This window comes from Melitaea cinxia, chromosome 28 (genome assembly GCF_905220565.1).
Source record: "Melitaea cinxia chromosome 28, ilMelCinx1.1, whole genome shotgun sequence".
NCBI lineage: Eukaryota > Metazoa > Arthropoda > Insecta > Lepidoptera > Nymphalidae > Melitaea > Melitaea cinxia.
In genome coordinates this window covers 869739-895906 of record NC_059421.1, presented here as the reverse complement: position 1 = coordinate 895906, position 26168 = coordinate 869739, and the positions used below count along the sequence as shown (strand labels likewise).

The 26168-nt window shown below is 34.9% G+C and overlaps 1 protein-coding gene across 1 annotated transcript in view; it reads left to right on the top strand.

Annotated features, from left to right (window-relative positions):
• LOC123667384 (protein stum) overlaps positions 1–26168 on the top strand; it is a 59797-nt gene that overhangs the window by 23434 nt on the left and 10195 nt on the right. Inside the window, exons 2-4 of the mRNA XM_045601293.1 lie at positions 13278–13408; positions 13944–16230; positions 25776–26082. Coding sequence (XP_045457249.1) covers positions 13278–13408; positions 13944–16230; positions 25776–26082 — 2725 coding nt within the window. The remainder of the gene's footprint in view (positions 1–13277; positions 13409–13943; positions 16231–25775; positions 26083–26168) is intronic.

The following is a 26168-nucleotide window of genomic DNA, read 5'->3' as shown; positions in this document are numbered from 1 at the left end:
AATGTATAATAAGGACCCAACCGCCTGCCCAGCGTGGTGACTATGAGTTCACTCCATTTTTGAAGCGAACTTGTGGAGGCCTATGTCCAGTAGTGGACTATATTAGGCTGAAGTGATGATTCTAAGGAGGTTTTGTGTACTTAGTTGTTATGCTTTTATTAAATAAATAAATAAATATTTTGTCACGAGCTGTTGTAAACGAGAGTCTTGTCTGTGATTATAGAAATAGGCCGTTTAAAGTCTAACATTGATTGTCGAGCTTTGAACTCACAACCAATCTTTTAAGTCCCATATTTCTTTCTGGTGTGATATCGGCAAGTCCAAAATAATTCGGTTTATAGTGGTGTTAAAAGTTAAAGTAAATGTAGTATAATTACTGCACTGAACGAGCTGGTGGGCGTCAATCATTTGTTTCTCATGAAGGTCTTTTTAACTTGCGAAATCGTAAATAAATTACTGCACTTAGTATAAAGCTATATTAATAAAACATAGCTGGATAGTTTGTTTGTATATTTTTGTGACAGGCTTTACAAAATAAAATACGAATAAGCCCAAAACACAGACTGACAAAAATAAAGTTACACAAGCATTGAGTTGCTTACCATAGAAGCAAACGACAGTGTGTACGTTATAAGATATTTATTTATTTTTCTAAATTTTTTCATTCCATCATAACCTTTTACGTACTTTGTACATTACTAGCTCTATGTGTAAATAACTGTCTTATATAAATCTTTTCTGAGTGTGCAATAAAGTATATTCTGTTTTGGAGGTGTGAGGAATAAGTTGTGAAGTTCCTCGTCCGCCATCGCAAAGGGAAGATCCTCCGGGTATTGTGTGTGGTGGGCTACTGCGCCGACGGTTGATATCGGGTTCTTGTATATATATTAAAGCTTCGGATAACTTTGATATCGCGATGTAAAATACGTAAAGAAAAACGTGAAAAAAAAATTGAGAAAGGTATGCTCAGATGGTTTGGTCATGTCGAGACAATGAGTGAAGAACGATTGACGAAAAAAAGTGTATAAGGCGAGTGTGAATGGAAGGGTTGGAAGAAGTAGACCTAGGCGGACGTGCCGAGACCAAATAAGGGACGTCTTGAAAAAAGGCCAGGTCAAGAGTATCCTAAACCGGAGAGTATGTATTAAGGGAATAATGAAAGTGCCCGAAGCGAAAGAAGTATGTAAGGATCGTAGCAAGTGGAAAGAAGTGGTCTCTGCCTACCCCTACGGGAAAGAGGCGTGATTATATGTATATATGTAGAATACACCAGTTTTCTCTAGTTTGTATGTCGCAAGATAGATGCCGCCACACTATCTATTCTATAAACTATAATTTTTTATTTTGAGCTTAGCAAAACACTTGATCATTTCATCTCATCATCATCATTTTTATTTATATAAATTTACTTATTCCTAGTCTTAATTTTACTAGTTAAACTGAGGTGGGATACAGCAGGAAATATATTGCTTAAATTTGTAGCAGTCCGACTACAGAAGATCCCAGCTAAATAATATTGCTTTAAAGCAGTGTTCCTGAGGTGAGTAAGGTGACCAGAGCTTCCGAATTTTATGGTGATGAAGGCGTCTATAGGTAACGGTAATCGCTTACCATAAGTCGCCCATTTGCCGACCTATTTGTACGAAAAATATCTCTTTAAAAAAAGTGTGTGTGTGAAATTATGTACCCACGTAAGAAGTACTTCATTGGTTACCTAACTTCGCGTTGTCAATTTCTTCTTCGTTGACTAACTAACTTCAGGTGACCGTATGCACTATGCGCGCGCATTCATTGGCTAGCTAACCTCACGTTGCTAACTTCTTTGTCGACTAGCTACAGGGTGTCAGTTTTTTTTTTATGCCGGTGTGCGCGCGCATCTTAAAAATTTACTCTCATAGTTTTTTCCCGAGCGTGCCAAAAGAAGTATAACTTTAAAACAAATAGGTAATGCACATACGAAACAATATGCGTGAAATAGTTACAACAATGCATATACGTAGGTTTTCAATTAAAGAAAATTTAGCCCAAGGTTCCTCATTTTGATACTCATCCCGCGCGTCTGTGAATCACTGTGCGATATTGACGCCTACATTTACGTCTATTGTTTGATTGCACATCGAATTATTGTTAATAGAAATTTATATTGTTTATATTGTTACTGACATATTTTCATACAAAAGATTTAAACTCGACGCCTACAGACTTTTAATACTTAGTAGTTCTAGTAGGCTTCAAATGAACTTTTGTTTTTTTTTAATACTGAGGAGGCAAACTTAATTACGGACTACCTGATCGTAAGAGCTTATGGACACCTGCAACACCAGAGGCATAACAAGTTTAATGACAACTCTACAGCTAATTTATTTAGCTGCGATCTTCTATAAGGTCGAGATTCTCCCCCAATCGAGCTGCTTTAGACTTTGAGCATTATATTTCTTGTTGTGGCCTGCCTCAATGAAATGTCATTAGACAAAGTATACAAAATAATTAGAAAATAAATTATGGCTAATGCTAAGCTGCCAATCCCAATGATTCAAAATTAAGATTCTACTGAAAATAATTCGCAAGAAACGGTTACTTTTTAGGTATACCAGTACGACGTGAAATGGAACTTATGCTCTTTCTCCACTAATTCCAATACTTCAGCCGGATTGTGTCGCTGAGGTCGTCCTTCTCTGACCCCGCCAACACCTCTGCCAGGAAATCTTCCTTCCGAAAATGCACTGTGCACCCTAATGAACACTCGGTAGTCGGGATGCCGAGCATTTGGGTATCTTTCACGATAGACTGCAGCTTAAATTGCAATGGTAATGGAATAAAATCATGTCTTGAAGTATTTTAGCTTAAATAATAAAAATTACGACATTACTTGAAAAATTAAAATTCCCACCTTACTTAATTATTTTGCTCCTGGAGCTAGTAGCGCTTGCTTAGGTACACTTTATCATACCTTTTTAGAATTCACAGATACCAGACATGTTTTTGAGATAATGGGCAGCTATAGCGTCATAAAAATTTTTTTCACAATCATGGGTTGAAAATACAAGTAGTAAAAAAAAAACAAGGAAAAAATATTTTAAATATTAATTTTTTGTGATAAAAACGCCTCTAAGTCTAATTAAATTAAATAAAACAAGTCTCTAGGAGTACGATGCCACAAAAATTACACAAAAATACAAAATTTTGGTGGAAATTGCACCCGATTGAATGGCCAAAGGAACAAAATTTTCGAAAAACATTAAAAGTGGACACTATTTTTACACTGTTGGTAAAACTGACAAAAAAATGATTTTATTATAGCCTGACACCTGGACTACCTCTACTTCCTGGATTTTCATTATTAACGACAGAACCTGTATATGTAAAGACGAAGAAATATCTGTACGTGTTTTACAAACATTTGTCATGACCAGGAATGACTACATGACTTCTAGCATATCAGCCAGTCGCTACGATCACTGCACCAACCGTATAATTAAAGCGCACTGCGGGAAGTGATATCACGAATTAAATGTATTTTTTATTTTAAAATAGCAAAATCCCACCGCTGGGCATAGGCTTCTTGAATGAAATCCATTACGTTTTTCGACTACAGGTGACAACTTATGATCTATCTTAATAGCTGCTACTTTTATCGAACCACAATTATCGAAATTCTGTTTAGGTTAATGAATCGCTTGAATCAATCTTTGTTCCTTGTCAAAATATAATAGGATTGACATCATCGGTAATTATTTGCCGTACTTACATACTTCTTTGCTTCAGCCTGTAATATCCCACCCTGGGCATAGGCCACTTTCCCCAGGTAGGAAAAGGATCAAAGCTTAATCCATCACGCTGCTCCAATGCGGGTTGGCGGATATATTCCCTACTATGAGTAACGATCGCTATGTACAAGTACATGATAACAACCGGGACCGACGGCTTGACGCGCTCTCCGAGACACGGTGGGGAGACCCACGAGTACTGCACAAACACCCAAACCACTGCAAACGTTTGTATGGCCAATACAAATGTTTGTCATATGCATCGAAACCGCAACCGCCAGCACAACAGCCACAACCAGTGCTGTGGCCGATGCGCCAACGTTTACTTACTACTAAAAGCCATTAAACCAAATGAATTAATTAAAAAATTAATAAAATGTACGACATTAAGCAAGCGTGTTTACACAATTAATCAAAAAACTTATTTTATATTAATAATAAAAAATTAATTACCTCGTAAAAATTTTAATTCAATTTTTATTATTTGTAAAGATAGAGTTACTATAGTATGTTACAATATTATTACATTATTTACTTTTAAATAAATAAAATTAAAATTGCATAACTCAAATGAATAAATGTTTAAAATACAAAAAAAAAATAAGTTTTATAAAGGATTTACTTTTACACGCGGTCTCGTTATTTTTAATACCTCCAAAAATATGTGCACAAAGTTTCATGAAGATCTGTTAAGTAGTTTTCGCTTGAAAGCGTAACAAACAAACTTACATTCACATTTATAATATACTAGCGACCCACCCCAGCTTCTCACGGGCAATGCTGATTTTAAATATACTTGTACATACATTATTTTGATCTATCTCGTAGGGTTCAGCCAGCGTTTGCAATGTAAGCGCAAAAAAAGTGTTTATTTACGACATCACATTAGATACCTCGAAAATTATCAGTGTTTCTCTACTATATTTTGCATATATTATACGTATAAACCTTCCTCTCGAATCAGTCTACCTATTAATAAAAACCGCATCTAAATAAGTTGCGTAGTTTTAAAGATCCAAGCATACATAGGGACAGACAGACTGCGGAAGCGACTTTGTTTTATATTATCTAATAATGAAGTAGGGATAAAGAAAGGAACTTTTTTTAATAAATTGTTATGTACTAAACGATTTTGAACTGTTTAATTTATTTTATATATTTCACTGGGATAGGAAACAGGAGTATATATCCTTCTCAAAATCTGCTGCTGCTCCAGCAGCTCGACTGGGGAGCACCAACGTATGGAAGATACACAGCTAAATAACACTGCTTCTTTCAAGTGATGTGTTTGTGTGTATGTGAGAGAAAGTGTGTGTGTGTGTGTGTATTTCTGTGGTGAATAAGATAGAGAGCTCTTGGGAAGGGTCCGGGGTTTGGTCGGAATCGAGCTTGCGATGCGTCTGATGTTGCAGTCGTTTATAGGCTTCGGAACCGCTTACCATCAGGTGAGCCGTACGCTTTTTTAACAACCTGGTCGTATAAAAAATTAAGTTATTTTTGTGCATAATCACATTAACACGTATTTGCTAACATTACTTTTCGTTCGATGATGTCAGATGCTTACGAAAATAGTTGCACTAATCGCGTTACAAAAATATTCTAATTATCATTTCGAAATTACACTTATCGTTAATTTTAATAACGTTTATTACTTGTAGTTAAATAACTCATACTTATTCTATCTTTACTACTGCTATTTGATTAAACTAAACCGCGACAGGGTAGTAGCGAAGTCTAATCCGCCATTTTGATTTGCTAAGGGAGTGAGAGCTATAAAAAAAAAAACAATCAAAAATCTCTTTATTTAAGTAGGTATCAACATTATTATAGACTACTGTGCCTGTAAAAACTGTGCCTGTAAAAAAAATCTAAAATAAAAGTAGCCTAAGTTACTCCTTATTACATCAGCTATCTGCCAGTGAAAGTCCCGTCAAAATCGGTCCAGCCGTTTCAGAGATTAGCCGAAACAAACAGCCAGACAGCAGGCAGACAAAAATTGTAAAAAATGTTATTTTGGTATATGTACCGTGTGTACATCCATATGTATTTAGAAATAATTGTGTTTGCAGGCAAACGAAGAAAAACCGACTTCAATTATATCGCCAAGTAATACAACGTAGGTAGACGAAAAAATAGTCATGTAAATGCGCATTATCAAAGATATCTCCAAATTTGTAATCAGATCTCGATGAAATTGAAATGTGACCACATGATAAACATCGGCTTTCGATTAAATTAAAGATCATCAAAATCGGTACATTCAGTAAAAAGTTATGTGGATTTTCGAGATTTTCCCTCGAGTTCTCTGGGATCCCATCATCAGATCCCTTATCATGGTACCAAACTAGGGATATCTTATTTCCAAAAAATAAATAAATATCAAAATCGGTTTATAAACGACGGAGTTATCCCCGAACATACATTAAAAAATATATACGGTCGAAATGAGTAACCTCCTCCTTTTTTTGAAGTCGGTTAAAAAAGCGCTTATTTTAATATTACGAACAGACACTCCAATTTTAATTATTTGTATAGACTTAAAAATCTTTAAAAAATAGTATATTTTTTAACCGACTTCCAAAAAAGGAGGAGGTTCTCAATTCGACTGTTTTTTTTATGTATGTTACATCAGAACTTTTGACCGTGTGGACCGATTTCGACAAATTTTGTTTTAATCGAAAGGTGGTGTATGTCAATTGGTCCCATTTAAATTTATTTGAGATCTAACAACTACTTTTCGAGTTATATCTAATAATGCGTTTTTACTTGACGCTTTTTTCGTCGACCTACGTTGTATTATACCACATAACAATTATTTTAATATTTACTCAAATTTCACTCATTATAATGAAAGAGCCTTTTCGGAGTTTATCGCGGTTCATCCCGTGACCATGGTTGCTGTGAAGTATCCGAAGCGTCAGGCGTCTAGAGAACTCAATAAACCACGATAAAACCCGCAAAACTTGTTTCGTTATAAATAGCATTGATTTAAACAAATTTCTAGACTTTTTAGTATTGCATCATAAAGCTACGTTAATTAAGAAGATAAAAGTGCCATTAAAAATCCATATACAATTATACATACATATTCGCTCACTCGCGTATTATGGTATCTCATTACATTTAGAGGAATTACGACCATGGATAATTATTACGTTACAGTAAACAGAGTGTGGTTTAAGCCATAAGCGGTGATGGTTTAATTTAGTTTCTGACACTCTCACATGATAACAACCGTTACCGATTGCTTAACGAGCTCTCCGAGGTATGGTGGGGGGACCCACAAGGACAGACAACCACATAGGAAAGATATATTGTAAATAGAAAAGTCTTGGTAAAAAGCAAAATGTAACTATCGAAATCTGAGAAAATTTAGATCAATTTTCATCTAAAAAAGATGAAGGTTCTCGAGTGCACCTGCCGATTTTGATAGTTTTTTTTTTATCGAAAGCTGGTGCTTGTAATGTGGCTCCATTTAAATTTGACTGACTCTCTCGCTGAAGTTAGTTGAAATCATGAGACAGACTTTGCATTCATAGCAAAAGTTGCCTAGGCCACTGTTGAGCCTATGTACATACTAAATTTCATAACAATCTATCAAGCAATTGAGCCTTGAAAGTGGAACAAACAAACAAAATACTTTTTATTTACTTATAATTTGATTCATTAACTAGTACACATAATTATTATGTTCTTGGGATGTCTGCAAATAAATAAATAAAATACATAGACTCTAATTTTAATTATACGATAATTATTCTTAACACGTTAAATGCCACCTTGATTTTTTAGTTTTCTGTTTTAGCCATGGGGGGCAACGTTTGTTCCGTTGATGCCGTGGGAGATATGACCACGAGCCAGAGTCAACTTAAGAAATATTACTTAGAAAAATATGTTTGATAGTGTAAGGAAAAATAAATACGTTCTTTTAGAATGGGTATAAGCGCTTTTAAGCTGGCTCCCTCGACTACATAAGTGTGGCCCAATTGGTGTCACTCATGGCATTCAATTTATTAAGGAGTGATCTAATCGCGTATCGGAGCTGATACACAAAATTTTGATATTTATTTTTTGTTACTTTCAATTCTTTTTTTTACGTCTAAAGGAAATTACAAAACCCTGTCTATCGCCTCTAACTTAGATCACGATCAAAGTCAACGACGCATAAACAACAAGCCTCAACAAAAGCCAACATAATGCCATAGTTTCTACAAATCGTATCTACTGAGTTACGAGAGCGTTTTATGGATGTAAGCACCTTGTAATGAGTATTAGAACATTTGTTTACACAGATTCTATAATTTTTTCGGAAATAATAAGCAAACGAACTGACAGATAAAATTTTTAACTAGGCCGTTGCCGCAGTGTGTGCAGTGCTTTCTGCTCAGAGGGTTGTGGGCACGATTCCAGCCCCGACTATAGGTGTAATATATGCATTTATATATTGGAATTACTTATAATTATAATATAAAAAAGTCGCTATATATATCAGGCGGCTGTAACCCATAACACAAGCATTTAGTTGTCAACCCTAGGAGCAGATGACGGAGTGTGTTAAAGACATTTATTAATAAATAAATAATAAATAAATATTTACACAATACACACACGGTCGTCTAAAGTAAGCAACTTAATGCTTGTGTTATAGGTTACAGCCGACTGGTATATAGCTACATATTTTTTTTTTTCGATAAACATACTTATAAATAATACATATATAAATATATAAATAAAGAAACAATTATGATGCTCCTGGTGTTTCGGGCATCCATAGGCTACGGTAACAGTTTGCCATCACGCGGACTGCGCCCTTGTTCGCTACTAAGTATTATGGTTGATTGAAGAATTCAACCACTCAATCTCCTCACATGATACTGGTGTACATAGATCTCATTCTTAATGTAAAATAACGGTCATAGCTTCATCCACCGCGCTCCTCTATGCTGAGACAACAGAATATAGATGCCTCCAACACTAGAATCATTTCAAGGGCGTTGCTAACCCTACCCCCGACTGTCCCCAAGAAGATTGGCTACATTAGTCACCCAAGCCACAACGCTACTGGGGAGCACTATTATTTAGGTATAATCTCCTGTATTATTGATGTACCTCCCTAGTCACCACGCTACTCGATGTTGACACAATAAGCTATAGACGCCTGCAACACTAAAGTCATTTGCAAGCGCGTCGCCGATCGTCTTCCAACCCTCTTTAGGGACTCTGGCTACCTCACTTATACTTACATCAAAACTTTAAGCAAAATATTTTATACTTTGCTCTACGACAAATAAATCTTATTACTTTAGCATATGACTTCATTGTTGTATATGTATATAAATTATACCTCGGCCTTAATTAAAGTCGAGAAGACCTTGACGTGATGCCGTAGATTTGTTTGTCGAAATCTTGTAAACTTCGATTCTTGTATTTTTTTTATGTATTTGTTATTACACGTAAATAAGTCAATTGAAAATATAACAATAACAATATTTATTTATATTTGTTTCTGGTTTGTTTGTCCTTGTGGTTTCTTCCAACATGCCTACAGGTAAAGCTGTACCTCCTCTTGATTGGGATCGCTCCAGTCCGTGATATCTCCTGAGGGCCTCCCACAAACACTAAGCTCACCTACCTCAGCGGGACCATACAATGCAAACGATAGATCTTCCGTTCGTCGGCCATCCGCAACGAATCGCGAGCGAGTTTGGAATTGTTCTCAACCTGTCGCTTCTATCTGCAGCAATACGGAATTGCTGAAAGAGGAAACTGAATTCCATTTCCATTCCATTCAAGCAGACCGACATCACACCGTGTCTTCTTTCGTCCCAGCTACGTAAGCAGGGCCGAATCGCCGCCACCAGGTCTCGTTTCTGAAGTCTCACGACTTGCCGACCACTTCTGGAAGAGATCGTCACGAGCCTCCGCTTTCCACCGTCTGTTTTTACTGTATTTCTCAGCAGAATTTACAATCTGTGATTGCTCCTTTTTGATTCCCTAGTTGTGGGAGATATCACAAGATATGCAGTCTTTCTTATTTGTAATATTTTCATTCTCTCGGCTATGTGTGTTTTATTTCATTTTATTTTAGTGATTGTTAAATGTTGTATAATTGTTTTATTGTACACTCTCGTCGCGATCTTTAAATAAATAAAAAAAGTTCTATAATTTATTATCACAACAAAAAACTATTTTGTTCATGAATTTTTTTCTCACCATCGAATGTAATATAACACATAAAAATTAACCTATTTCTGTAAGTATCCACTAGTCAAACATTCAAGGCTATGTTTGGTCCGATTCAACTCCCCGTTACAACTTCTAAGGTACTTCATAAAACACTGGCTAAGCCCGAGTCGCCAGTAGTATGAATGGTTTCGTGACACTTATGTATTAAGCTATTTATTTATACATATATATACTCGTATAATGTATGTACACGCATAACTTCCGAACTACTTCACCAAATTAGATATAATTACAGTGTAATAGTATAAAGTACATTAAAAATATAGTATCTGGGTGACCGAGCTTAGATCGGTATTTTTAGTAAATCGTGTTTTTTGGAAATCATATTTAAAAACAAATTATATATTGATAAAATATGAATAATATTTTCCGATTTTACCGACATAATAATAAAGAATATGAACTGGTTATTTAAATAAAAAATCATGAATGCAAGTAGAAAAAAAGGTAATAAATATTCGATCTGGAGACATGGGGATTTAAACCGTGGTCTTCTCGGTAAATCCCAACCGCCCGATTTCCAAGCTGAGCTATTACAACTTTATTGACGATTGCGAACTTTGTATTCTTAGGATACTGAAGCCATTTTTTTATTGCCTAAAAACAGAGATAAAATAACATTTTCTAAAAATGAATCCACCAACCCGCCTGCCCAGCGTGGTGACTATGGGCAAAACACACGAGTTCACTCCATTTTTGGCGCGAACTTGTGAAGACCTGTGTCCAGCAGTGGACTATATTAAGATGCCCCCGAAATTCCCTGTAGACTAAATTTCATGAAAATCGTTGGAGCTGTTTCCAAGATTCACATTATATATATATACAAGAATTGCTCGTTTAATAGTATTAGATAGATTTTAAATATATTTTTGTGTTAGTAAATAAATAATAGTTTTAAACTTTTTATTTATTGTCTCATTTTCCTTCAAAATTATGGAAGATTATATGTAATTTTTTTAGGTATAATTACTATAATTATTGTCCTTCACTTTACATGTTACCGTAATTTAAAAAAATCAAATTTAGACACAAATAACTTTTTATTTTAATTCTAATCGCTCGTGTCTTGGTAGGCATCGCTTTTCGCCTTTGTTAATATATATTAGTGTTGGCCGAGAGGGAAACAGTCAGTAAGTACAAGAAGAAACGACGTAATGCCGTTTACTTCAACCTTCTCAGTTCTATGACTAAGATAAGAACTCAGAAGTTTTAGCGCGCTATTTTTAATGATACTATTGAATCTAAATTGAAATAAAAGTATTGTTGAAACTGATATTTATATTAATTTCTACATGCAATATGTGTAATGTCACATTAGGCTCATAAATGTGACAATTTATGACATAGAGGGGAGGAATCTAAAATCAAGAACTTTGTGTGACGTAATTTATGGATGGTCCCTCATTCCTCTTAAATTTTAGACTTCTACGGGTACAACAAACAGAGGAGATTGACCTCGAATGTCGTTTTGAGATTCCCGATAGTTTGGCGATGCTAGTAGGAAAACTCAAACTTTCATGATTTTATATATTGGTAATTTCTTTTTTTTTTTAGTAAACGGTCTTTGAAACAGTAACATCGAACCCCACTTCCGAAGGTCAACGTTAAGTTACGCACTTTTCGAGTAAGAATTAGGTTACAACATGAGGGTGAAATGCTGGGGTGGCTAATAATGTTATGTTGTGAATCAATTATGACCTTCCTTTTAATTTATGTAATCTATATATTAATACGTGAAGCAAAACTTTGTACACCTTTTGACGAAAATTACGCGGACGGAGGAGTATGAAATTTCGTACACTTATAGTTTATATAGAGAAGAAATGCAGAATGCTAATATGTTTTTTAATTGTGCATAGCAATATAAAATACATATAAATATATATAACATATATATAAATATAATATTAAATCTATAAAAAAAATTATACACACTACCATGTATTTGACACAAACGCGCATATTATACTCTTTTGTTGATTGTCAAAGTCTGTAGTCAAATTGAAAAAAAATTATAATAGGTTTATTATTTTCATTCATGTTTGCACTGGGCGACCACGAGTGTAATATAAAACGTAATACTTGTCTATTTTACGAGATACAAAATAACACATAGGCTATATTTTATTCCGACATTTAGCTACGAGATCAGAAATTATGCGGGTGAACCTGCGTGGCGCAGATAATCATTTTATATCACGTTATGTGTGTTGTACAGTTCAGTCTCTACCAAATACGTGTAACATACGTATATATTGTTTTATATTATGTTAGAATGAGCTGGCAAACAACTTCAACCTTATTATTCTGAATTAAAGAATAATTGATTAATGGAACTTTTAGGCCATTGTGCCATCTCTTGACGAGTACGTGTATTATATTGAAACGAAAACCCTAAATAGTTATACGAATCGACAATAGATGGCGATAATAATAATAATAATAATAATAATAATAAAGATAAATATATATTCCCTTGTTGAATAGAAGAATTAGGAAGCTAATCCACTATTGTGATACATAGTCAATTAGAATTTTGTGCTGGGTGCCGCTGTTTCACCCCCATTAATTTGAGAAAAAAATAGCCTTCCTTACTCTTAAAGCACACCTAACCTTCCTTTTTAAATAGCTTAAATTTTTTAGTTATGGATACCGGTAGAGCAAGCGATTAGCCATAAAATGATATATAATTTATGTGGAGTAATTGTGAGGTTTTTTTTTTTAAAAGGGAGGCAAACATAGCGTATTAACATTATTAACATTTATGATGTATTTTGTCGTTATTAACATTTATGATGTATTTTGACTCATGAACCTTAAAATTATACTTGACACTAATATCAATACGCAGTGGAAAACGTTATTAAACTGCAACTATTCTATTCTTAAAAGAAGTCTCACAATACATCACAACATCTGCGAATAGATTTGTTACTATAATGCTATTTCTGCTAATTTCTTAAAAAATCTTGACGTAATATATCAATTAGGTATTTAAAACTAGCCCGTTGGCGCAGTTTGTAGTGGCCCTGCTTTCTGTGCCGCGGGTTGCGGGTTCGATTCCCGCCTGAGTCTGAGTGTAATATTTGTATTTATATATTTATATATGTATTATTTCTATGTATATTTATCAAAAAAAAATTATAACAGTCGGCTGTTACCTGTAACACAAGCATTAAGTTGCTTACCATAGGAGCAGACGATCGTGTGTGTATGTTATAAGATATTTATTTATATTTATTTATTATTTCTTCCATTTTTCAGGACGGTGTCTACGTCGAAACGGAAAGGTGAAACTTCGTTTGCGATCATCGCTGAACCCACCACCTCTCGACCCTCGAGCCCCAGGTCTCTTCCAGTCGAGATCCGACCTGGAAGGGTCTCACCTTTTAAAGGTACCATTTATTTCGTAAATTCAAATAACATTGTTATGTAAAATATCTAGGACATTAAAAAACGATGAAAAGATTAAAATTCTATTTCAGTAGATACTTTTTTGAAATTGTTATTTGCTGTTTAATAATCAACTATTAGATGCATATCATCCGAAGGTTCTGAAATGAAGGTTCACCACCACCAGTCCACCTGATGACATTACGAGCGTCAGATAATTGCAATGGCATTTGTTATTAACACTTTTTTAAATTTTAGTTTTCTACTGACTAAAGATGCTTTGTAATTTAACTCTCTTTGATACAATAAGTATGAAGTACTTAGCGTACTAATAGTAATAATTAATGATTAAGAAGTAATAGTAATTTACGATTTTTGGACGAAAATAAACAAACATGATTACGCTATAGAGGTTAAGATAGAGAGATCTCTTAAAAATATATACATCTTTAAAACATAGTTGTTAGTAACAGTGTAAACATATTTTAAAATAGTCTTTAAAATTTATATTTAAGTTAATTGAAATTTACGTTTTAGGTCGAGGCTTCAGGGAAGAGACGTCACGGCACAACACACCAAAAACCTCAGCTGCCAATTCCAGATCAAATTCTCCTCCAAGAAGAACAAACTCATTATCAAGAATCGACAAAATGGCGACAACAGCTACGTTGCTACCGCCACCTCCTGCGCATAGACCTCCCAGAGATTTTCTCAAAGAGAATATGGAGGAGGTTAGAGAATTAAGTGAATTAAATAGAGAAAAGAATGAAGCAGATGCAGAAAAGAAAAGAATAGACGAAGAACTTGCACTTCTCAGGGAAATGGGAATACTAGATAAGAAAGGAGAAATCAAAAGTAGAGTTAATTCTAGAGCTAATTCTAGGAGTAATTCTCCACCCAAAATAAATATACGATCTAGATCAAATTCACCGTCAGCAATTCTACATTACGAAAATATATTAAAAGGTAGTTCTGAGTATTTGAACAAAGATGACGGAGCTCCAAGACCCGCTGTACCACATCGATCCCGATTAAAATCAGTTTCAAAATCTCAGCCTCAATCGAATAATGGGTCGCCGAAGAATTCAAAAATACCACAACGGCAGAAATCTGTCTCTCCAACGAGAAGCAGCTCGAGACAATCAAAACAGTCTTTAGACAGAAATTTGAATCGTAATCAGAGATATATGTCTAGTAGTACTAGCAGTATTCATGAAACAATAAGAATTGGAAGCCAGGTTCACGATAAGAGAACTAGTCAAAGCTCCCAGCACCTGAGTATTTCCCCATCTAACATAAAAGGAAAGCCACCGATATCACCTGGTAAAACTGGGCCCCCGCCGTCTAACAAGTCAATTAACGCTAAAAGATTATCTCCAATCGTGGGTACTCCCAGCAAAAGTCCTGTCGATGATGCCAAACCAGGGTCGGCCAGAGTTCCAACTACTAAACTTGTTCAAGCAGCTAGAAAAGCAGCAAAGACTGCTGGTACCACGCCTGCTACATCTAGATTAAACTCTAGACAGCCTAGCAGAAACGCTAGTAGAGACCCTAGTCCAGAAAAACGAAAAACCGGTGTTAAAACTCTACCTAGACCTAATGGTGCTATTAAACCACCTACAAAGGGAGCAAGTGCACGAACTACACAAAAACCTCCAGTGTCAAATAAAGTAGAACCTAAAAAACCTGTAAGTCGAACTAACAGTGTAAAAAATTTGAGCAGAGTACCGAGTACAAAGGCGCTAAATGAAAAACCTCCTTTAATAAGACAAGTTAGTAAAAAGGATCTTACAGAAAAATCTAAATCAACAAGTAAAATAAGTGAAGTAGCGGCTAGGAAAAGCAGTGAAAAAGTACAATCAAAAAAATCTGAAGAAACTAAAACAGTTGAAGTTAGTAAAAAAGAAGAAAAAGATAAAGAAAGTAAGACAGACGCGAACGTTGGTGATGAGATCATTAGACAAGACAATGGAACGCAGTATGATAAAATAACAAATGAAAAAGGAGAAATTGTGATTTTAACAAAGAAAAATGTCGTTTCCATGACAACAGCGGCAATTACATCGCAACCATTAGAAGTAGTCACAACAGTTACCAATCAATTACCAGCAGCATTTGAAAAAGCGAGAGAAAAGGGAATATTTGAACGATTGAGTTCAAAGGATTCCTTAATAGACAGAGATGAAGACAAAGAAGCAGAAGAAAAAGTGGAGAAAGATGAGAAGAAGCCAGTTAAACCTAAAACACATCAAACAATATTTACTGAAGATCACATAAGACTAAGACCTTTACAACCTCCTTATAACAATCCACAAGTAGAAAGAGTGAAACAAAAAATAGACTGTATTTTAAAAGAGCCTGAAATATCTACAGAAAATATCCTTGCAACTGCTAAGGCTAAAGAAGCAGCTAAAGAGGTAGTTGATAACATTAAAAGTGCCGTTAAAGAATTAGAAAGTGACATCACTGATAACGTATCAGCAGCAAAAGATGAAGTAAAAAAAGCTGAAAAAACTAGTTCGGAAGTACGATCCGAAGCAGCTAAAATAGTCGACAGTATAATGACTCCAGTCGAACAACCGAAAGATATTCAAGAAAAGCCTAAAGATGTTAAGAAAATAATAGAACCTATAGTAACAGTGGTTAGTGAAAAGAAGAATGAAGCAAAAACAGAAATCATTGAAAAAGTAAATGAGACATTGGTGCAAGGTGGTCCTGAGTTAGAAGTACAAAGCTCGAACGTTTCGACGCCTGCAGATAATATGACTCTACCCAGCAAAGCAGCGAAAGGGAGTGCCTCTGACCAATCTCATAGTAACGGAGGGTAAGTGAAAATATTTCACTAGATTTTAAATACTTTTAAACTTTGTCCTATAACCAATATTATTGACACTATATGGTCAAATGATGGGTATTATATGGAGTCATCATGTCATTACGATTTTCCTGTATCATAATATTTACACCTTATTCGCTTCATACTTCAGCCTGTAATATTCCACTGCTGGGCATATGCCCGTTTCCCCATGTAGGAGAAGGATCAGAGCTTAATCCACCATGCTGCTCCAATGCGGGTTGGCGGATATATATCTTTACTCATAGTATATTCCTTACTATGAGTAAAGACAGACGGCTTAACGTGCTATCCGAGGCATGGTTGGGATCCACAAGGACTAACAACCAGTCCGAAAATAAATATTAGTACAAAAACAAATATCTACTCAGAGTGAGAATCGAACCCGTGACTGTCGGTGTTTAGTCTCCGCTGACACGGCACACGCACAACTACACCAGAGCCTGCGGTCGTCAAATTTAATTAACTGATTAATTAGAAATAATGACATATACTAGACCCTAATAGACCAAAAGACCAGGAGCGCCAGACTTTTCTCATTTCAGAAAAGCTGAAAATTTCTCGGTGCTCCCTTGGGAGCATTGGCCGTGGGTGCGAGTGCGAAGTAATTTATACGCCTTTGATACCTGGTATCTGCCAAAGTAACTATGACCTAAATTTCATACTTGGCCATTGCTTTAACCTGTGTTCGGAGCATGCGCTGAGAACCTTTCAGCTTTTATAAAATGACGAAGGTCCGGCCTTCACGGGCTTTTGGGTGATAACAGTATTAATGGTATTGAAAATATCCTGATCATAGAAAAGACCCGAAAAAGATGATTTGTTAACCTGATGTTATCCATTAATTAATTAATATTATTATTACTAATGCCTGCGACTTCGTCCGCGTGGATTTTAACAAAAAGTTTAGAAATTAAATAAATTGCTAAAATAGAAGTAGCCTAAGTTACTTCTTATTACATCAGCTATCAGCCAGTGATTGTCCTATCAAAATCGATACGACAGATAGACAAAAATTTAAAAAAAAAATGTTATTTTGATATATGTACCGTATATACACCCATATACATTTAGCAGTGGTCATTTTAATATTACAAACAGACACTCCAATTTTATTTATTTGTATAGATGAATAAAAAGAGTTCCCTAAGATTCAGAGGTTGTTCATAATTGGCCGCGATTCCTTTACAATACGGTATAGAAAATAAAATCAACATTTTTAATCAAAACATTTCAATTATAGCCAAAACACTATCTACCGTAAGAGTTAGCAAGTTTTCAAACAATCAACCAATCACTATTTTTATAAGACACGCACCTGACGCATTTACTTTCCCCATACAATAATTGTAATATTCAAACCGCAGTGTTGTATGCTATCAGCGGTAAACGGTGAAACCTGATCAAAATCTCTCGGGAATACTCGTACTTTCCTTATTACATTCGGTGAGGAAAAGCGTTGTATTGTTCGTTGCGATATGAAAGTAAAATTTTATATTATCTTATGGTATTAAATAAAATTTACGACTTTTTGTTATGTCGAAAAATCTGTTCATTAATTTGGATTGATGGCTTGTAATATTAGCTAATTAACACGGATGATTTTGTCAATTTCACGTGTCATGAAAGGGGGGGGGGAATCCAGACTGATTTTCTTTAGTACCAAAATACCATGGGTGATTTCGTTATTATCACAATACCCAACGTGTGATGAATAATGAAATATGAAATATGGGATCCTTAATCTTAGCTAAGGCTACAATTGTACAAAGACTTGTCGGGAAAAATAGTTGAACCGACTATTTTAATATTAAAAGATAATTTTGATAACTTTTATTTTTATAAATAACTCATACTAAACGGCCACTAGAATTATCTCCTACGTCGGGGGTCCGGAAACACACACAAGCACAAACGCCCAGACCACGGCAAACATCTGTACATATGGCTAATACAAATGTTTGCCGTGAGCAGGGATCGAAACTGCAACCAACAGCGCAACAGCCACAAATCAGTGCAGTGACCGTCGCGCCAACGCGTCGCGTACTGAGCACTAACTACTTACTACAAATAACTGAGTCAAGACTAGCAGAAATGGACTCTTTAACCGTTCCCAGTACTTAGGTACTTTGATTTTGGCCTCTTTATTTCGATTCTTGTTGCGTTTGCTTGATTTTAGTTTTGGTTAAGTTTGACAAATGAATTCTTCAAGAGTTTCTAGCTTTCCAGTAAGTTATCTTTATTAGATTGTATAAGTTGTTGTGTTGATAAAGTTCCATTAACAATAACGGTCAGAAATTTTGGTCGGTGGACTCACGTCTGCATTAGGGATACTAAGATAGAATAATTAGTTTTCTTATGGGGCTACACTACCTCAGCTCGAGTTCAGATTTCACCCGCACTGACACAAATGAGAATTGAGAGAGCTTGGTTGTTCATCGCGCGAATTATATGTATTTTCTCCCCACAAACAGTATCAATAGTTATTTTTTAAAAAACGCAACATATAAAATGTTCTTCATACTTTTTTCAATTACCATGCTTAATCTCAAGTCCGTAACTTCTATATTTACTGAGATATTAAGGTTTACAAAAATAGAGGTAACTTTGCGATTTTTTGTATCGAGAAAATTTTATGGAATCGTGTTATCGAAACATATGAAAGATATTATTATGTCTTGAACTTTACCATACATAAATTTCAAACTTAAATGTTCAGTAGTTTGGAAGATATGGACATCCTGCCGAGTGGAAAATAAGCTATTTGAGGTAGCATACATTCTTAATGTAAGCTGCAGTAGTGTGTGTATCTATAAACGATCACTAAAAAAAATAAAAATCGGAATAACAAAAGCATGGGCATTATAAGCCTGTGGATATAGCTTTATAAAAAAAACGGTCAGTTGGTTTCTGTATAATATTGTGTTTCCCTCCCCTCTGTATAGGTCATCGAGGTAAGTCTCCCGTCATACCTCGAGGAGCGTGTGAAACCGTCGTTCCCGGTTGTTACTAAAACACCTGATAATGATCGTTGATCTCGATAAGGAAATTACACATTTTTTTAAGGAACCACTCACGGCCCCTTGGTTAAACAAAATGCCCAGATCACGAAAAACTTGTATTAAAATTACGAGTATATTTATATCATTCTTGAGTAAGGATCGAACTTCAGACTGTAAGCGATGGTCAATTGTAATAACCGTTCCGTCTACGTGTCGTCCATACCTGTGCATCAGCGATGTTGTATGTTACGGTACGGTATAATTTTATATAAAAATGAATTACACCTTTTTTCCCTTTTTAACCGACTTCCAAAAAAGGAGGAGGTTCTCAATTCGACTGTATTTTTTTTTATGTATGTTATCATCAGAACTTTTGACTGGGTGGAGCGATTTCGACAAATTTTCTTTTAATCGAAAGGTGGTGTGTGCCAATTGGTCCCATTTAAATTTATTTGAGATCTAACAACTACTTTTCGAGCTATATCTAATAATGCGTTTTTACTTGACGCTTCTTTCGTCGACCTACGTTGTATTATACCGCATAACTTTCTACTGGATGTACCGATTTTGATAATCCTTTTTTTGTTGGAAAGGAGATATCCTTAGTTAGGTATCATGATAAGGAAACCAGGATCTGATGATAGAATCCCAGAGAAATTGATCGAAATTCTTGAAAATCCGCAATAACTTTTTACTGGGTGTACCGATTTTGATAATTCTTTTTTGTTGAAAAGAAGATATCCTTAGTTTAGTACCATGATAAGGAAACCAGGATTTGATGAAAGGATCCCAGAGAAATCGAGGGAACTTCTTGAAAAACCGCAATAACTTTTTACTGGGTGTACCGATTTTAATAATTTTTAATTTAATCGAAAGCTGGTGTTTGTCATGTGGTCACATATAAATTTCATTGAGATCTGATAACTACTTTTTGAGTAATCTTTGATAACGCGCAGTTACTTGAGTATTTTTTCGTCGATCTACGTTGTATTACTCGTCGATGTAATTGAAGTCGGTTTTTTTCCGTTTGCGAGCAAACACAATTATTTAGTGTCCATTACAAAGTATTTATATTATTAAAGTAAAGCAAAAGATTATAAATTATTAGTCTATACTAATACTTTATATATAAAATTCTGACACGTCACAGTGTTAGTTAAAAAATTCCTCCGGAACGGCTGGACCGATTTTCCTGAAATTTTGTGTGCATATCGGGTAGGTCTGAGAATCGGCCAAGATTTAAGCATACAGACAGTGGGGAAGCAACTTGTTTTTATACTATGTAATGGATACATACTTCTGTCATACATCATACATGTATTGATAGCTACTAATTCTAACATATATTCAAATTATATGTTTTTACTATGACTAGAATCGAGTATAAAGTATATATACTCAAAACTGAGGTGGGGAACAGCGGGAAATTTCCTGCTCAAAATATGGAGTAGCCCGACTGTGGAAGTACCTCGAACCAGAAGGTTACAGCTAAATAATACCGTTTTTAAGTTGCATTGTACTCTTGTTGGTGAGTAAAGTAACCAGAGCTCCTGAGAAGGATTAGCGATAGGGTCGGTAACGCGCTTGTGATGCTTCTGGTGTTGCAGACGTCTATAAGCTACGGTAATCGCTTACCATCAGGTTGGCTGTACGCTTGTTTGCCGACCTAGTGGCATATATTAAAAAATATATCAGTCCGTTTACCTTCAAAACTTCGTTACCAAATCACTGACACTGACGGTCTGATATAAGCTCCGTCTGGTAAGAATATTCGTCTGTCCATATTATGTATGCATTGCTATCGTCCCTACTCTCTACGAAACTCTGGTTCCATCGCATTTTGTGATTTAATTCCATAGAGATAAGGATACATTTCAAGTGACGGTCAGTATTGAGCGGACGGTGGCGTGACCACCCTCATAATTAACATACTATTTATAGGGTTGTCTTAGTTTTTAGTTTTTATAATATTTTTTTTAAATTTGGTTATTTATTAACTGAAACTATCTAATATATAAAATTCTCGTGTCGTGTTGTTTGTAGTTAAACTCCTCAGAAACGGCTTGACCGATTCTTATAAAATTTTGTGTGCATATTGGGTAGGTTTGAGAATAGAACAACATCTATTTTTCATACCCCGAAGTTATAAGGGGGTGGATTAAGGGGGTTAATAAAATATATTGCAAAAGAACGTTTGTGGGGTCAGCTAGTATAATTATAAAGACGTTGTTCTGACTAGCAAACTGTGAAACGCGTGACGTTGAAATTTACATTTTCAGAAACAGCACTTGTAATAGTATTGAAATCAGAAGAACTAAATACAATCCTCGTTAATTTCGCCACATTTACGAAGTTTGTATTTGCTAGCGACCATAGGAGTTCATGTAACGGAGACCATAGGAGCATTAAAAAAAAACAGTGATTAAAAAGTATATCATATTACAGACCATCGATGGAAAGCAAGGGTTATACCTAGAAAAAACATAAACCTTAATCATTATAATATCATAGTGAAAATAACCATAAGAAGTCTTTAAATATAGTCCCACGTTGGGCGCCAAAATTTAACATCCTTACTGAAATAAAACTTAAATTATTCTAGTAGTTTATCATTAAAATAACATTATTCGCTAGTGAAGTTGAATTATGTTTACACAAAGAACTTTCTAATATTTTCACTGTTAACAGAATTATGCATTTAGTAATTAAAGTATTCGGAGAATCGTCAACACTTTGACGTAAACTCGACACAATGATTCTATAACGACGAGAAGCGCCCTAATGTAATTTACGACGAATTACTCCACCGATACCCTAATTTCCGTTGCGTATTTTATCGATCGTTAATTTTCGCCAGCCCTACTTCTATATCATGCTGCAGTTATGGCGTCTGAAAAAAAACTGTTTAATTAAATAACTAGGAACTAGGAAAGTAATTAAATGATTTTTGAAACTGGAAACTAAAGTATTAACTATTTATTTCACAATACAAAATAATAATTTTCTTTATACGACATTTTATTTAAGCCTTCAGGTAAATATTTTTTTATTATACATAGTAAATAAATATTGTATTATTATAAAATATACTGATTATTTCGTTACTTAAAAACATATAAAAAAGTAAAATGGTCTTTATTTTTAACCGAAATTCTTCATTGATGGCATAAAAACCAAAGTCATGTGAAAGTTGAATTGATCGAATACACAAATATTACAAATTCTTGAAAAAAAAATAGGAATTGCAAATTTTCTCAGGCTAAATGGTTAAATGTAATCAATAAAATTATAGAAATTTGGTCCTGCAGTTATGTATATTAAATACTTAAATATAAGTTAATATTTTTTATTTATAAAACTAGCTGTGCCCGCGACTTCGTCCACGTAGAATTAACAAAAAAGGTATTGTTCAGTCCGCAGAGTTATAAAATAAATAAATTTCTAAAATAAAAGTAGCCTAAGTTACTTCTAATTACATCAGCTATCTGCCAGCGAAAGTTCCGTGGAAATCGGTCTAGCCGTTTCAGAGATTAGCCGGAACAAACAGACAGACAGACAGAGAGACAGATAGACAAAAATTGTAAAAAACGTTATTTTGATATATGTACCGTATGCATTTAGTCCATAAATCCATATGTATTTAGTAAAAAGCGGTTACTTTACTATTACAAACAGACACTCCAATTTTATTTATTTGTATAGATGTATAGATATGACCAATTCATGGAAATAAATGCAGTTTTTAGCTGTCAAAAAGTTACTCTTCAAAACTATGCATACTGCGTTATATTATTGTCAAATAAAGGCTTTGCTGGATGTATTTGTATCCAGAAATTGCAACCCAACTGGAACTACATATTAACCTAGCCTGGCCTTAGTCCGCCTATTGCAGACGATTTAAACAGTGCCAGACAGATACTGTGTCGCCTAGGACGTTTTTCAGGAAAACGCAGATTTGCCTAAGTTCTGCGCCACCCTCTCGACCTCACTGGCTAGGCCCACAGGAACGACGTGTCGATACGTGTGGAGCCAGTTCGGCTGCAGGAGTCTTTCGCATTTTAGAGCTATGCCACGAAAGCTTGACAGAGACCCCATTCCGGGTTTTAAATGAAGTTTTCCTTCTCCGGGACCCTGATGATTTTGAGCCAGGTTTATCCCACGATCGCCTTTTACGACCCCCACGAGAAGAAAGGGGGTGGTGCTATTCTACTCAGCCGACACCACACGGCATTATTGTTTATTATTAACCTATACAAGTAAAAAATAGTGAACAATTGTTGACAAATAAGATATCGTATAGCAGGCATAAAAAAGTCAGAAAGTTCGAATAACACCTTTCAAACATCGATTAAAAATACAGTAAAAGTATTTAATCTAAACAATACGTATAATTTACTTAACGTAGACATTATACTTATACAAATTACTGTATAATTTTTAATAATTACCCGCGTTACCCTAATTTCAGTTTCGTTTCACGTAAGCTATTCAGCTATTTCTTTACTTTAATAGATCGCATAGCATTCGACCCTTAACACAACCCTTCAAGAATTAGTTCACTAGTCTGACCTCGGCCGCCTTCGCCACGCGTCGTTTTCAACTAATGGCGCGTAACTTTGACAATGACATTTCAATATCATCTGTGGAATTTTTGACATGCCATCAGTGGAATTTTTGACATTAAATGACATGCAGTGTGACATTGGCAAAACAGTTTGTGTCATTTGGCTAATTAAAAGCTATCTAAGCTAAACAGTGAATTTTTGACATAAATGTATTTTGGAATTTGACAGAAACTGTCAGTATATTCAAAAATGTGTTTTTAATTTATTGTAGTGTGTGTGTTGTGTTTAAATATGATACACAATAGGACTGTGTACATTTTGCCAAACGAATTATTGCCAAAGCGGTACGAGAATGATGGGTAACATTTAATATTTAAACATATTGCATTATATATTTTATAGAATATTTAAGTAAATATATATAAAAAAATATATTTTTCTGTCATAGTACTTTTTGAATGAATGAAAGAATTTAGCCACCCTCTCTCTTCCCGTGGGTGTCGTAAGAGGCGACTAAGGGATAACAAGGTTCCACAACCACCTTGGAACTTAAGAAGCCGACCGATGGCGGGATAACCATCCAACTGCTGGCTTTGAAATACACAGGCCGAAGACGGGCAGCAGCGTCTTCGGTGCGACAAAGCCCGTACTGCGGTCACCAACCCGCCTGCCCAGCGTGGTGACTATGGGCATAACACATGAGTTCACGTTATTTTTGGCGTGAACTTGTGGAGGCCTATGTCCAGCAGTGGACTGTATAGGCTGTAATGATGTACTTTTTGTTTTAAATATAAGTTCGAAGAAATTTGTACGATCTAATAAATCTTATTTATCAAAATCGATTAAGGCATTAAGTACGCGATAGGATTAAGCTAGCAAATACAATATGGTAATTACGTTACCCTATATTATTGGAGTTTCTCTTTAAAAACGATATTAAGGTCCGTTTTATGAAATAAAATGTGGTGTCACATCATGAGAAACAACTGACGCGTGACAGTAACGCTGAGAGTGACGCTTATAGTGCCTTTAGCACTTTATGTAAGATATTAATAGGTTATGGTATACCAGCATTTACTGTGATATAAACAGCAAACATTAAACGTTTATACGTTTATAGCGATAAATACTTAGTATGGGAGTACGTGCAGACTCAGATTTACTGTTTTTTTATTACTGACCTTCATACACGATCAGAATTTAAATCGTTAAAAAACTGCTCGTTATAAATAGGTACTAATTTTACGATATATTTTCACTTTTAGATACGGTGGCAAATCTGAACTTTTGAGGTAATGTTTATAAAAAAATATTGCATGAGATTGGAAATCTTTAATAATAATGAAAGTAATAACTGAATAATAATAAAAAAGTGTGTGTACTTATGTACGCACGTAAGAAGTTATACTTCATTTTCACGTTGCTAACTTCTTCTTTGTAGTAGCTAAATTCACAGTGTCGGTTTTGTAAAGGTGTGCGCGCGCATCGTAAAAATTTACTCTCGTAATTTTTCCCTATCGCGCCATTAGAAGTATAACTTCGAAAAAAAAATAAATTAATAAATCTGACTAATGTTGATAAACAATCACTTAATTAAGGCTAATTAAATAAATATATAAATAAACGCTTCACACTCAATAAAATATAATTAAAGCTTATTTACTATCTAATTTTAAATAATAATTAAACATTCATACTATTTTCCCTTGCCAGACACATACCTACTATTATATACACTACAATCGTTATTTACACAAATTATATTTGCTTATCTCGCACTTAAATATAAGGCTAAAAAAGTAACACCGGTACTGACTTCGACATTCTGTGATAAAATATAATATAAGCATGCTTATAAAACACAACACTATCTTTTTTATTGATTCTACGACCAAAAGGACAACAATGACGTTACGTGCACTAAAAATATTTTTTATTTATCAACCAGATTTCCTCAAAGTACGAGCACAACTCCAAAACCCCCTCCAAGAGCTCACAGGGAGCAAAAGGCCAAAAGTCCCCAGTCATCTGAAGAACCAACCGACCAGACCAAGCCTACCAAGCCAAATATATGCTTGCGTCTAATGGGCAAGTGTAAAGCCAAGTGCTGTCCTTGTTGCGCGAAGGCGGAAGACGATGATGAGAGAGAGACGGAAAATGAAAGTGAAAGGAAAGAAAAGAAAAAGTTCTGGAAAGAAATGAACTGTTTTAAAAAGAAAGTACCAGATGAGGATGTGGAAATTTCTGCCGGTAAAGTGAGTATCCTATTATTTGTCACGTTTTCTCCTCGTAAATTAACACTTAAATTATATAATTCTCTATATAAACATTTTGCAAAACA